Source organism: Notechis scutatus, chromosome 1 (assembly GCF_049901735.1).
Source record: "Notechis scutatus isolate UNSWTSFEM ecotype Mainland chromosome 1, rNotScu1.2, whole genome shotgun sequence".
Taxonomy (NCBI): Eukaryota; Metazoa; Chordata; class Lepidosauria; order Squamata; family Elapidae; genus Notechis; species Notechis scutatus.
Window position 1 is genome coordinate 71,017,618 of NC_142009.1, and position 12,586 is coordinate 71,030,203.

Sequence of the window (12,586 nt, forward strand, 5' to 3'; positions counted from 1 at the left end):
GAACTTTAGCTACTCCTGATTTTGTAGGTAAAACCCAAGTATATGGGGGGAATCTCCCAGCCTCCAACCTTTTGTCTTTTGATTCTCCCAAGAATGAGAATTCCTGTGTCTCCAGGTGTCTTGTTCCTGAGTCAAATTCATTGACTTCTCTTTGGTGGGTAATTTACTTTGAGAGCACATGCCTCGTGCTACAAGATTTAATGCCCTTCTTTGGAAGTAGCAGTGACAGCTTACCGGCATGCTCCTTCCTATGCAGTGCTTAGCTACACAATACCAGACTTTAAATCGTTCAACAGCAAGCTTTAAATCATCCTGCCGAGTAATCTGTAGGGAGACATACCAGCCTTTCTTCGGAGGGAGATCAATGAGCTGTGGAGACGTATTGGCCAGGAATCTATGCTTTCATCTAGAAGTACAACATGACACACCAGGTGCCAGCTTAACTGTTATTCCTGCAGAAGGGAGCAACTTTTATAGCAAAGCAAGTCCCAGATACATCAAGGGGCTTGATATTTTGGAAGTCAATAGTGGGAAGCATTCAGATATTTTTGATTCAATCTGTGATACACTTGGTGAAATGTGATTAAGTGTGTTTTGCATTACATTTAGGGATATACAATTTGGAAAAATTAGTTATTTTCAGACTTTTTATTTTCAGCTTTAAAAAAAATTAAACTAGACTCTAGTGCAAGATAAGAATAGTTTGTGGATATAGAGAAAAAGAAGGCCTGAATAATTTTCATTGAGTGAGCAAGCATTATAAAAATATAATGGCCATGTCTTCACTTTATTTGGTACAATTACCTTAACAAGGCAGAAATGAGAAGATAAGGTTTCAGAAAAGAGATTAACAAGATCTTCAATAATGTCTCCACATTCTCTTCCTTAAATCTATCATCATGAATAAAGATACTGGTGCTTTTATCAGCTTTGGTTAATCTAATTGCAAATATTTGGGGAGAGGTAGAACTAGCCCAAGTAATCCATGCTAAATCTGGATAATCACAACATACTGTACATATGACTACTCCTGTAGATAAATCAAATGTTTCAACCAGTACAAATCAGTTATCTGGTTTTTGGCTGATATAAAATGGTTTATACACATTCCAAATTTAAAACAATTTCACTGGATGTTTGGAGACAAAAATATCTAATCTGACTGGGATCAGACAGAAATGGGATGCCAAAAATCTAACTCAACTAAGCATTACCTGTTTATATACCTTGCCAAAAAGGAATCATTACTATGCTCCCTGAGATCCTAACAGATGCTGTACAATGAGTTCCCAGAAGACTTTCTACAAATTCAATATGTAATTTATAGAAATATACTGCTAGGCTAGACAATGGCCTAGATGCCTTCATAGGAACTATTTTACATACTACTGTATGTCTGGGATGACTTAGACCAGGAGTGTCAAATTCAAGGCCCACGGGCGGGATCTGGCCAATGGAGTGGCTAGATCTGGCCCATAGGGCTGCCCTGTGGTGCCTCTGCCAGCAAAAACGGAGCTCGGAAGGGCCACAGAGATGGCCTCCTGCAGTCCTCTGCCAGTGAAAACAGAGCTCCGTTTTCACTGGCAGAGGGCTGCAGGAGGCCATAGCAGCTGAAAATAGGGTCCAGGGGAGCACATGTGGCCCACCCAAGCTCCATTTCTGCTGGTAGAGGGCTGCAGGAGGCTGTGGCAGCTGAAAACAGGGCCCGGGGGGGGCATATGTGGCCCACCCAAGCTCCATTTCTGCTGATAGAGGGCTGCAGGAGGCTGTTGCAGCCAAAAACAGAACTCAGGAGCCCATTTTCACTGACAGAGCACTCAGGTCACCACAGGTGCCCTCCGTACAAGTGACATGAAGCTGTCCATGCCCACCTTACCCATGCCCACTCTGGCCCCCGAGGTCAAACACAGCCCTGATGTGGCCCTCAATTAAATCATCTTTGACCCTAAATATCTGAAACAGTGCTATTTTCATAGTTGCCATAGTATTGGATTATATTAGCATTGATATAATATATAGTATTGGTATTAGTATTTATCAAGAAAATATTACCGGCATTACAGGCATCAAGTCTAGCATTCTGCCTGATGCAGAAGTTGTATTTTTATATATATATATATATATATATATATATATATATATATATATATATATATATATATATATATATATATATGGATCTTTGGTTATTCGGGTTCTCTCGCGTAAGATTCAAAGTATCTGAGGCAGCGTTTGGCGAGGTCCCACTCGCCATCTTCAGGCTGGTGCTTCGGCTTAGTGCCACTGCTTGCACTGGCACTAAGCCAGCACCAGCCTGAAGATGGCAGTGGGACCACGCCAGCTGCTACAGATACTTTGAATCTTACGCGAGAGAACCCAATAACCAAAGATCCACATACAAATACCCGCGAGAACCTCAGAAAACATATATATATATATATATATATATATATATATATATATATATATATATATATATATATATATATATATATATATATAAGAATTTAGAGACTGTCCATCTCACTCAAAAAGTGACTTTGCGTTTAAAGTAAGATATTCCTGATAAAGAACATTTTAGCCTTATTGATCTCATTTAATAACTGAAAGTGTGCTACTTCTCTAGACATGTGAATCCATGGGCAAACTATATTTTGGTGTTTCGGTCAACAGTCAATTGGAATCAGTTTTCTTGCAATTTTAGCCCATCATTCTGGCACCTACGATCTATAACAATATACAAATCCTGGCATTCTCTTTCCTGATAACAGTGTTATAACATTCTTCAGTATTTTTTCCCTCAGTATAAACACGCAAATCTTTTCAATGACATTTGTTGTTTAGAACAGCTAGACACAAGAAAAGTTTTTTCCTGAACGCCATCACTCTGCTAAACAAATAATTCCCTCAACAATGTCAAACAATTTACTAAGTCTGTATTACTATTACTATTAATCCTCCCATTCTTCCTTTCACCCATCTCCTCCCACTTATGACTGTATGACTGTAACCTTGTTGCTTGTATCCTAACAATTTTATTGACTGTTTCCTAGTAAGATTTGATTGCTTATTGTACCCTATGACTACTATTAAGTGTTGTACTTTATGATTCTTGACTTTTAATGAATGTATCTTTTCTTTTATGTACACTGAGAGCATTTGCACCAAGACAAATTCCTTGTGTGTCCGATCACACTTGGCCAATAAAGAATTCTATTCTATTCTATTCTATTCTATTCTATTCTATTCTATTCTATTCTATTCTATTCTATTCTATTCTATTCTATTCTATTCTAAAGTAGTTTCTACAATACTTCCTTGATAAACCTTTGGCCTTCCCTTGATCTCATTCTTTTTTCAGCTTTGGTGATCAGAAGGGGACACCATACTTGAAATGGATCTTGACCAGTATAGAATAGGGTAACACCACTACTTCCCATATTTGAATGCCATATTTCTATTGATTTCTTCAGTGCTTAGGAAGGAATTCATCTAACTCTGGAGACTTGAACTCATTGAAAATAAATATTTCCTGACCATGTCTCTATCTGGCTGTTCAACTTTCTCCTTTCACATTTTCTATTAGAATACATGCCCATTTTTGGAGAAGACTGAATGAAAAAAGGAATAGGGATACTTATCCTTTTCCGTATTACTTGCTAGGCTAGCAAATTGACATTTTTACTAAACAGATTCTTTTTCTTTCTGAACATATCTGAAAAAGCCCTTGTTCTTATCTGAGCATCCTTTATCTAGTTTAGGTAATTTTGAATTTTAACATTTATAGTTCCAACTTTTGTATAATCTTCCTTGAAGACACCCTTATTTTTAAATTTCAGATCATCACTAAACTCTTTGGTCAACCACATAACTTTTGATACTTTTCTGTTTTTTTGATATTTTTCTGCATAAGAATTACTTAGTATAGTTCTTCATTTTTTGTGTCTATAGAGATTCTCAGTCATCCAGGTCATAGTTGTTGTTCCAAAAGTGCTTTTTCAAGAGGCAACTGGACTTTCTTGTTTTTCTTTGAAGATATTCTTCAGAGCTGAAGAAGCTTCTTGGATGAGAAGCAAAAAATCTTTAAAAAACAAGGAAGTCCACTTGCCTCTTGAAAGCACCTTTAGGCCTCCTTTCTTAGGAATTTCTAATCCTTATAGTTCTTTTCCCCACTAGTTTTTTCTTGTCATGGAATCCTACTTAGCATTATTCTGTATTTATTAAAATCTACTTCCAGTCCAAGCTATGTATCTGTTAAATTTTAGTTCTTCTTAAATTCAGACACTTTATTATTATTACAGTCAGTTGTCTCCAGTACAACATTTCTGTTACTTCTCTTTCATTAACTAAACATTCATTATATATTAGCATTAAGTCATGGATAGCTTTCTTTTGGTATCTTCCTTCAGTAATTTTTCAGCAAGACAAGTCTGAATATTCTGGTGAGACAACATTTAGTAATCTGTCTCCCAATGGTTGTCATAATTACTTATGATTCCCTTGAAAGGTCTGCAAAATGCTTTCTGAAAGTATTTAAAATGATTCTAATTAATGTTTAAAGAGTGCATCTTCTGTACTGTTAATATATTGGTGTTAAGCCATCCTACACTGAAATTTTTAAAAGATCAATAATACACTATCTATGTGGCATAAGGCATAAAAATAAATACAGAACTCTCAATCAGAAACAATTGTAGATTGCTGTTGTGACTAAAACAAACAAACAAACAACAAATAGAAACCTTTATAGGAAAGTCTGCAAAATATGTTAATTGGGTTCCTAAGGAATGATCTGTATTGGTGCAATATTCTGTCCACAAAATGTCTTGCGTTCCCAACAGTTTAGTTAGAGTCTTCACCTCAGTTTTCTAAATCTTCTACTGTAGTAGAGATAACAGTTAATAGTACTGAGAAAAGGCAGTTTCTTCTGCTACAAAGAAAGATGTGATCAGAAATGCTGATGCCCCTCTTCCAGAGACCTAAGAGATGCTGTTCATTTCAGGAATAAAATCTTTCCCTTTCAATTCACACCCTGCCTAAAACACAAGAGAAATGGTAGAGGATAAAAGGGTTAGGAAACCTTGGAATGAGCAATTAAGATTCCTGCCATCAAGTCAGAAGGATAAGTTGTTCTCTCTTAGCCAAAAGTGAAGAATAATGATGACTACTAAAAGAACAGAGTGCAGTCACATTCCATTGCTGTCAATGTTGAGCTAAGTAAACCTTTGGATACCCTCATGCATTATGAATGACTGGAATGTAAGCCATTGTTCATGCAAGCAATATCTGGTTACTCAAAGATTCAGTGCATACCACTCTGAATTGTGGTTTTTTAAAAGACCCCTGCATTTAAAATAAAATTCTAGAAAAGAGAAAAAGGTCAAAGGTTCCAGAGTAAAATTAAAATACAGACAGCAAGTGCAACATTTGGATATGATGTCAATGAGAAAATGCCCATATTTTGCTAAAAACTTGAGTTTGAGATTCTCCTTAATCTGAATACATCATCATATAGATACCATGAAATAAAGCTTATTATAGCAGCTACAATTACAGAATCTTGCAAGTTTGAATGTGCTTCCTTCCATCTCTCCCTCACTTACCTTCATCTGAACTGGGGAGGGGCCTGACTGATGCATTTAATTAAATTAGTTTCTTGCAACGGGCTCAAGCCCCAATTTTCCTCCTGCCCTTCAAGGCTTTTCCCTATTCCCTCTGTACTCAAATAACTGGAATGCTTCTTAAAAGTCCACCAGAGAACAAATATAAAAATAATGATTGATTAGAAAATCAAGTGAAATAGGTGCAAAAGATCCATCTGCCTCGGGTAACTTGGTGCCCACAGAACATTTCTATCAATGGATTGTAGGAATTGAAAATATCTGGAAGGCATCAAGCTCAGATCTATTTTAATCATCTTTGGCATCAAAACTTTTGGTTAACCATGTTTTATTGCCAAATAACTTTTTACTGATTTCCAATTGATATGGGCTATATTGTTCCTTTATATCTTCATCTTTGGTATAAGTAAATTTTCATTGTTGCAGTTTTATAAGCCATAATAAACTTTTATAAACCATAAGGTAGAATATGGTAGAAAAACAGAAGATAAAAAACATTGAAATGAATGTTATTGTACTGAGGATTCTATTTTCTTCTGAGTTCAAAACAGCACTGTCAATGAAAATAATACACAAACACCTTATGTTGAAATAATATGACTGCATGTCTTGAGCAAATAATTAAGAGTTACAACAGTAACATGAATCTCTTTCACATCTATTGTTTTGAATTATTGTGTTGGAGCAGCAGAAGATAAATTGTGATAGACTGGGAGATTTGAGTGATTTGCAAAAGATTAGCAAAGGTTTTCAGTTCTGCTTAAATGATAAAAGTTTTGGTGGGAGCACCTGGAATTGAATTTGGACGCACAGCAACTGAAAACTTTATTTTAGTTTTGCTAATTCGAAATATATTTTAAACTCGGAATTTGGTAAATTTGACAGCATGTCTTTTGCTAAGTCAGGACAAAGCACCCCAAGATTCTTAGCATAAAAACAAAATAATCATACGCTTACTTATGTTTTATGTTGTTAAGGAAATGAACCGAGCAACAGCTTCAAATCACTTAGAGTGCTGTCCGGGAATGGTTGGTGCTGATACATTCAGGCAGCAAAACTGATGCTTCATATTCTTTGCCTGATCTATTCCCACTGTTCAAAAATAGAAAGAGGATGCTGCTCCCTTTGATAGTGAATTAAGAAAACATTTAGTAATAGGCTTGTAGGAGGGCTTATTCCACCTTTTCTTTCTACAGAAAAGGTTAGTCTTTCTGCTAAAAAAAAAAAGATTAAACAGCAAAGCTTTATCCAAGTATTCATTTTTAAATGCAATGAACTAGGTCTTTTCAACTTAAAAAAATAATCCATTTAAAGAGTATTTTGAATTACTTAGGTAGAACATGGCTGACTTTTATGTCTTAACAACGAGTACAGGACACAGAGATAACTGTAGCCTTTGGTAGTTTAGCACAATACTTGAGTTTTTTCTGTCTTTATACTTACTTGATCAAGTCTTCAGGGAGTTGCAGACTCCCACTTCCCAAAAAAGTATTGCTCACTTCAGTTAAAAAAAAAAAGCCACTATCAGATAAACTAATGCAAAATGCACAGGCCTCAGTAATGTGACCTTATTCAAGACACAGACTTGGTCATTCTATACCTGGTGGTTTGCAGTACAAACTAGACTGTGTAGCAAATATTGTCAACAGACACTGCTTAAGAGGAGAAAGTGGAGACCATATGCGCCCCTGGAGTTTTGGTATGATTTCCAGCCTCCTCCTCCTCCTCCTCCTCCTCCTCCTCCTCCTCCTCCTCCTCCTCCTCCTCCTCCTCCTCCTCCTCCTCCTCCTCCTCCTCCACTAATTATAAGTTTAAAATAAATATAATCATTTTAAGATGTATGGCACAGTGTGATAAACTTAGAAAATCTTGGAGAAGACATAGCAAAGAGATTTTAAAAGAGACAAATTTGCTCTGGTATGTCCCAGGTATAAACAGTGCTGTTTTGGAGTCTTATCTCAGGGTAAAATCTTGCCAGGATATTTAGCAATACTGTTGTAAGAAGAAGTACATCATGTTCTATGGCAGCATAACGGAGAGCATATAAATTATAGCATGTGTTTTACCAGACAAAGATTCCACTATAATCTTTGATGGAGATTCTAACATCAAAATAATTAGACTGTAGTAAATTTGCTAGAATTTGAAATGCTCCGGTACACTTTACTATTTTCATAATGACAGAATCTAAAGGGCAGTAAGCCTACCAGCCATTATTATTTATTTTTGTTTTCAGATTTATCTATTGCTTTCTTGAGTTACAACCAAGATTGTCTGTCTGTAAACAGTCACAATACAGGTAGTCCTTGACTTACAGCAGCTCATTTAGTTGACCATTCAAAGTTAAAAGAGCACTGAAAAAAGCAACTTATGACCCCTTTTCACCCAAACATTGCAGCATCTCCATGGTCATATGTTCAAAATTCAGACCCTTGGCAACTGACTCCTATTTTTGATGGTAAGCAGTGTCCTGAGGTCATGTGATCACCTTTTGCAACTAGTTCATATTTATGACTGCCGCAGTGCCCATGGAACATGTGATCAACTTTTTGTGACCTTCTCACAAGCAAAGTCAATGGGTAGGTCAGATTCACTTAAGAACTGTATTACTAACTTAACCACTGCAGTGAATCACGTAACAACTGTAGCGAAAAAGGTGGTAAATCGGGGGCAAAACTCAGTTAACAATTGTCTCGCTTAGCAACATAAATTTTGGGCTCAGTTGTGGTTATAAGTTGAGGACTCCATACATAAGAAATGCATGAAAGAAAGAAAGAAGTCCCCTCCCCTCAGTCAGAATATCCAGGCTAAACTTCCCAAAATGTTCTCACAAATTTAAGTTGATTAGATGTTACTTACCTTTCTTGCAAAATAAGCTTATTTTCTTTTTTCCAAAATTCTTTAAAATCCGAACTGAATTCATGCCATATGCTGAAGAAAGCATTCAAGGAGACCTCTTTTTCACCCATTTTTGGTTTCATACAGAAATATGCTGCAGTCTCCAGAAAGCTATCAAAGAAAACAAAGATGTCAACTATTTATTTAACATTATTTTATCTGCTTCTCTCATACAAAGATGATATTTTTTTTTTACAAATTACTTGATATTTATCTAGAATACATGCATGATTCCTTCATCATCTTAATCAGCTTTAGGAAAGGTAAAAACTGATATTTAGTATCTGCAAGGGATTGCGAAAGCAAAATTGCATTGAAAAGTTGCATTGGACCAGTTTTTAAAACCAAGAAAACCAAGATTGCTCTTACCATTCACACATCACTTTTCCATAGCAAATCAATCCTTTTACAAGGTATGTCATGCCTTGCTGTTGTGATTTTTAGGGAAATTTTAATTCATGGCTAGTACAACAAAGACACAATGTATGCTTTTATCTGGCTGCCTGTTCCACTGGAAGTTTTTTTTTTAAACCAATTAAAAAAATAAAAAAGAAACTGTCACACTGGATAGCAAAGCATCACTGACCAATAAGCTTAGCAATGATTTGTGAGGGCTGGAAATGTTATCTGTGCATGGCTGGCTACATTTTGTGCCTATATGCAATATTTATTGCCTGTATAGAATAGAATTTTTTATTGACCAAGTGGGATTGGACACACAAGCATATTTTTAATTTGTTTTTTGTTTTGTTATATATTTGTATATTTGTTGCCTGTGCAAACACATTAGTTTTTTTCTCTCTGTGAAAATATTCTTTTGTTAATGTTGTGGATATGAACATGCGAAAATCCCAGATCCCACCTTTACTTTCTACTTTTATTCTTGAGCGACCTACTGCTTACTTTTTAGTCTTACCCATTTGTCTTCTAGTCAATGAATTCTTCATCGGTGGCAAAGTCACCATGGCAGTCACTGTTCAGAATGAGCTAGACCCCTTCGTTATGTTAGCTATTTTATGAATGAATGCACACAGGGGTGGGATTCAAATTTTTTAACAACCGATTCTGTGGGCGTGGCTTAGTTGGTGGGCGTGTCTTGGTGGTCATGTGACTGGGTGGACATGGCTTTGTGGTCATGTGACTGGCTGGGCATGGTCAACTCAACATCACTCACATCGAGGCACACATCTCCTCACATGGCCTCTCATGACGGTGGGGATGCTGCAACAGTCGTAAGTGTGAAAAATGGTCATAAGTCACTTTTTTCAGTGCCATTGTAACTTTGAATGGTCACTCCAGACAAGCAAAGTACCAGCAAAGGAGGAAAAAAACAAAACACCAGAGACATTCCTGAGACAGGAAGTCTAGTCCTGCTAAGAATGTAATAAGAGTTAATGGAGAGGCAGTTTCTGTAAGCAACACCAGAATGTTTCCTTCCTGCCTTCCTTATAGGATTAGGCCAGTAATTTCTTCTAACAACCGGTTCTCCGAACTGCTTAGAATGTTAACAACCGGTTCTAGTGAATAGGTGCAAAGTGGTAGAATCCCACCCCTGAACGCACAACATGCCCTTGGCATTCCAAATATGGCCACCAGCAAAGTTAGTATTCAGCAGGTTCTGACCAGTTCTGGAGAGTAGTGGAAATTTTGAGTAGTTTGGAGAACTGGCAAATACCACCTCTGACTGGCCCTGCCCACATCTATTCTCTGCCTCCCAAGTGCCAGCTGATTGGCTAGGTCTTCTTTTGTTGCCCTGCACAGGAGAACAGAGTTGGAAAGCAAGTTAGTGGGGTGGGAATTTTGCAGTATCCTTCCCCTGGAGTGGGGAGGGAATGGAGATTTTGCAGTATCCTTCCCCTGCCACACCTACCAAGCCATGCCCACCAAGCCACGCCCACAGAACTGGTAGTAAAAAAAATTTGAATCCCACCACTGGCCACCAGCCTTAAAAATTGAGGATTGCTGAACAGTTGTATCCTTCTTATGAAATAAAGATATGCCACAGTGGTGGGTAAAAAGGTCCTGCAATCAAATCAAGTCAAATCAAGCCATCCCCAAAACAATTATGAAACAGCCTTGTTCTAGAAAATTGTACTAAAGGAAGACATTTTTCTTTGTTCCTTTTGTTGTAATCTGATAGGTGGCAGATTTACACAGAATAAAACTTGGTCAAAGAGGGATTTATGACAGGTGAAAACAATCCTCTCTCCCAGACTGAGTCAAACTCATGGGAATGGACACTATTCTAGGTCAGGGGTCTTCAAACTTGACAGTTTTAAGACTTGTGGACTTCAACTCCCAGAATTCGTCCTCCAGTCATGTTAGCTCAGGAATTCTGGGAGTTGAAGTCCACAAGTCTTAAACTTGCCAAGTTTGAAGACCCTTGTTCTAGGTCTTCAAAGACACTTTGCAGTCCCAAGGTGCTTTTTTTCAAGAGTCAATGGGACTTTCTTGTTTTTCTTTGAAAACATATCACTTCTCATCCAAGAAGCCTCTACAGCTGAAGAAGAGAGCTGAAGAAGCTTCTTGGATGAGAAGTGAAACGTCTTCAAAGAAAAACCAGAAAGTCCAGTTGCCTTTCGGAAAAAAAGCATCTTTGGAACAACCATGACCTGGATGACTGAGAATCTCCATAGACAGCTCATTCAGAAAGAGGAAACACTAAATTTCACTAAATTCTCCCACAAATGCTTTATATTTCTCCAGACTTCACATATTTGCTAACCACCACTATATATGAAACAACTGGAACTACCTAGGAATGATGTGTTAGGATCACAGAACAACCCTACATTTACCCAAGGATACATAAGATTAAAAGCATCACATTTAAAGCAGTCCCTCCAAGCTGTACATTTAAATATAACAATAAGCCATAATTCTCCATCTCAAGCCTTTTCAACAATCGAGAAGCCAGAGTAGATTGAAATTCTCACAAATAAATACTTGATGAGTTTGATAAATAGCACTAACATTTACTGGAGACATGAAAGCTTTTGTTAAGAATAATATGTGATCAAAGAGGGTAAAAGGCAGGCTTTTGCACAGATCACTGCTAATCTTGCTGGGAACCAACAGAAAGCTGATTCAGACACACGGAGACATTTAACTGCCAACAGAATTCCTTTATCTAAACAGCTACGAGAAATAATCAAAAGTCCTCAGCTGGGTCACTTCTGCAAAAGTGAGCTTGTTTGTAAGATGCAAAACATCAGACACTGGAACGCCATCAAAAATAATACACAAATATCATTTATATACAAATATGGAGAATAGGAATTGGAATACTAGGAGGCTTAGAAACAGGGTTCCTGAGGAATTAAGTTGTTTATCAAATGAGCGCAGGCAACTTGCATTTAAAGTAATCACCTCCATTTGTTCTGAGAAAGTTTCCCATATATGGTGATTAAACCAACTCCACAGCATTCATTTATTTAAAAAAAAGAAAAAAGAAAACAGAGAAGTGAATGCAAGGTTTGGTATACTATCAACCCTGACTTCAGAACAACTAATTCCGATATATAGAGAGTGCAAATATCTGAACACTGAATTTGAAGGGAAGTAGATTTTTTTTTAATAAGCTAATATTTTAAAGTAAATTTTTATAGTTAGAGAAGAATTCTGCACATTTACAAACAACATTTTAATTCATAATCCATTCATTCTGAGTAAGAACCTTATCAAGGTTAATAATTGAAAGATAAAGTTTCTATTGCTAACCAGATTAAAAATGCTAATTTTCCCATGTAAATTTACATGTATAATGAGGGAGTATCTTTTAGCAAACAATTCAGGATTAGTTTTAGGCAGAGATGCAAATGAACTGTGATCAATTCCAAAGGCCGGTAACAAAACTTCAGAAAAACATATGTATTTAAAATGACACTTCCTAAATTTTGTTACAGTTGTATCCAGCTATTTCTCCAAGTTTGGTGCAGAAACAATTTGGCAGCTGTAAGATTTTTTTACTTTGACTTTTGCTATGATCTAACTTGTTTCTTCCTTCTGTCTCTGTCTCCCTTTGTCTTAACCTTGGGTTTAATTTCATTTAGTTTTGGAAAATTGGA

General features: G+C 36.8%; 1 protein-coding gene across 1 annotated transcript in view; it reads right to left on the bottom strand.

Annotated features, from left to right (window-relative positions):
- The window catches only part of FMN2 (formin 2), a 193,930-nt gene that overhangs the window by 8,412 nt on the left and 172,932 nt on the right, over positions 1-12,586 (bottom strand). Inside the window, 1 exon segment of the mRNA XM_087967456.1 lies at positions 8,481-8,630. Within this exon segment, the coding sequence (XP_087823582.1) occupies positions 8,481-8,630 (150 nt within the window).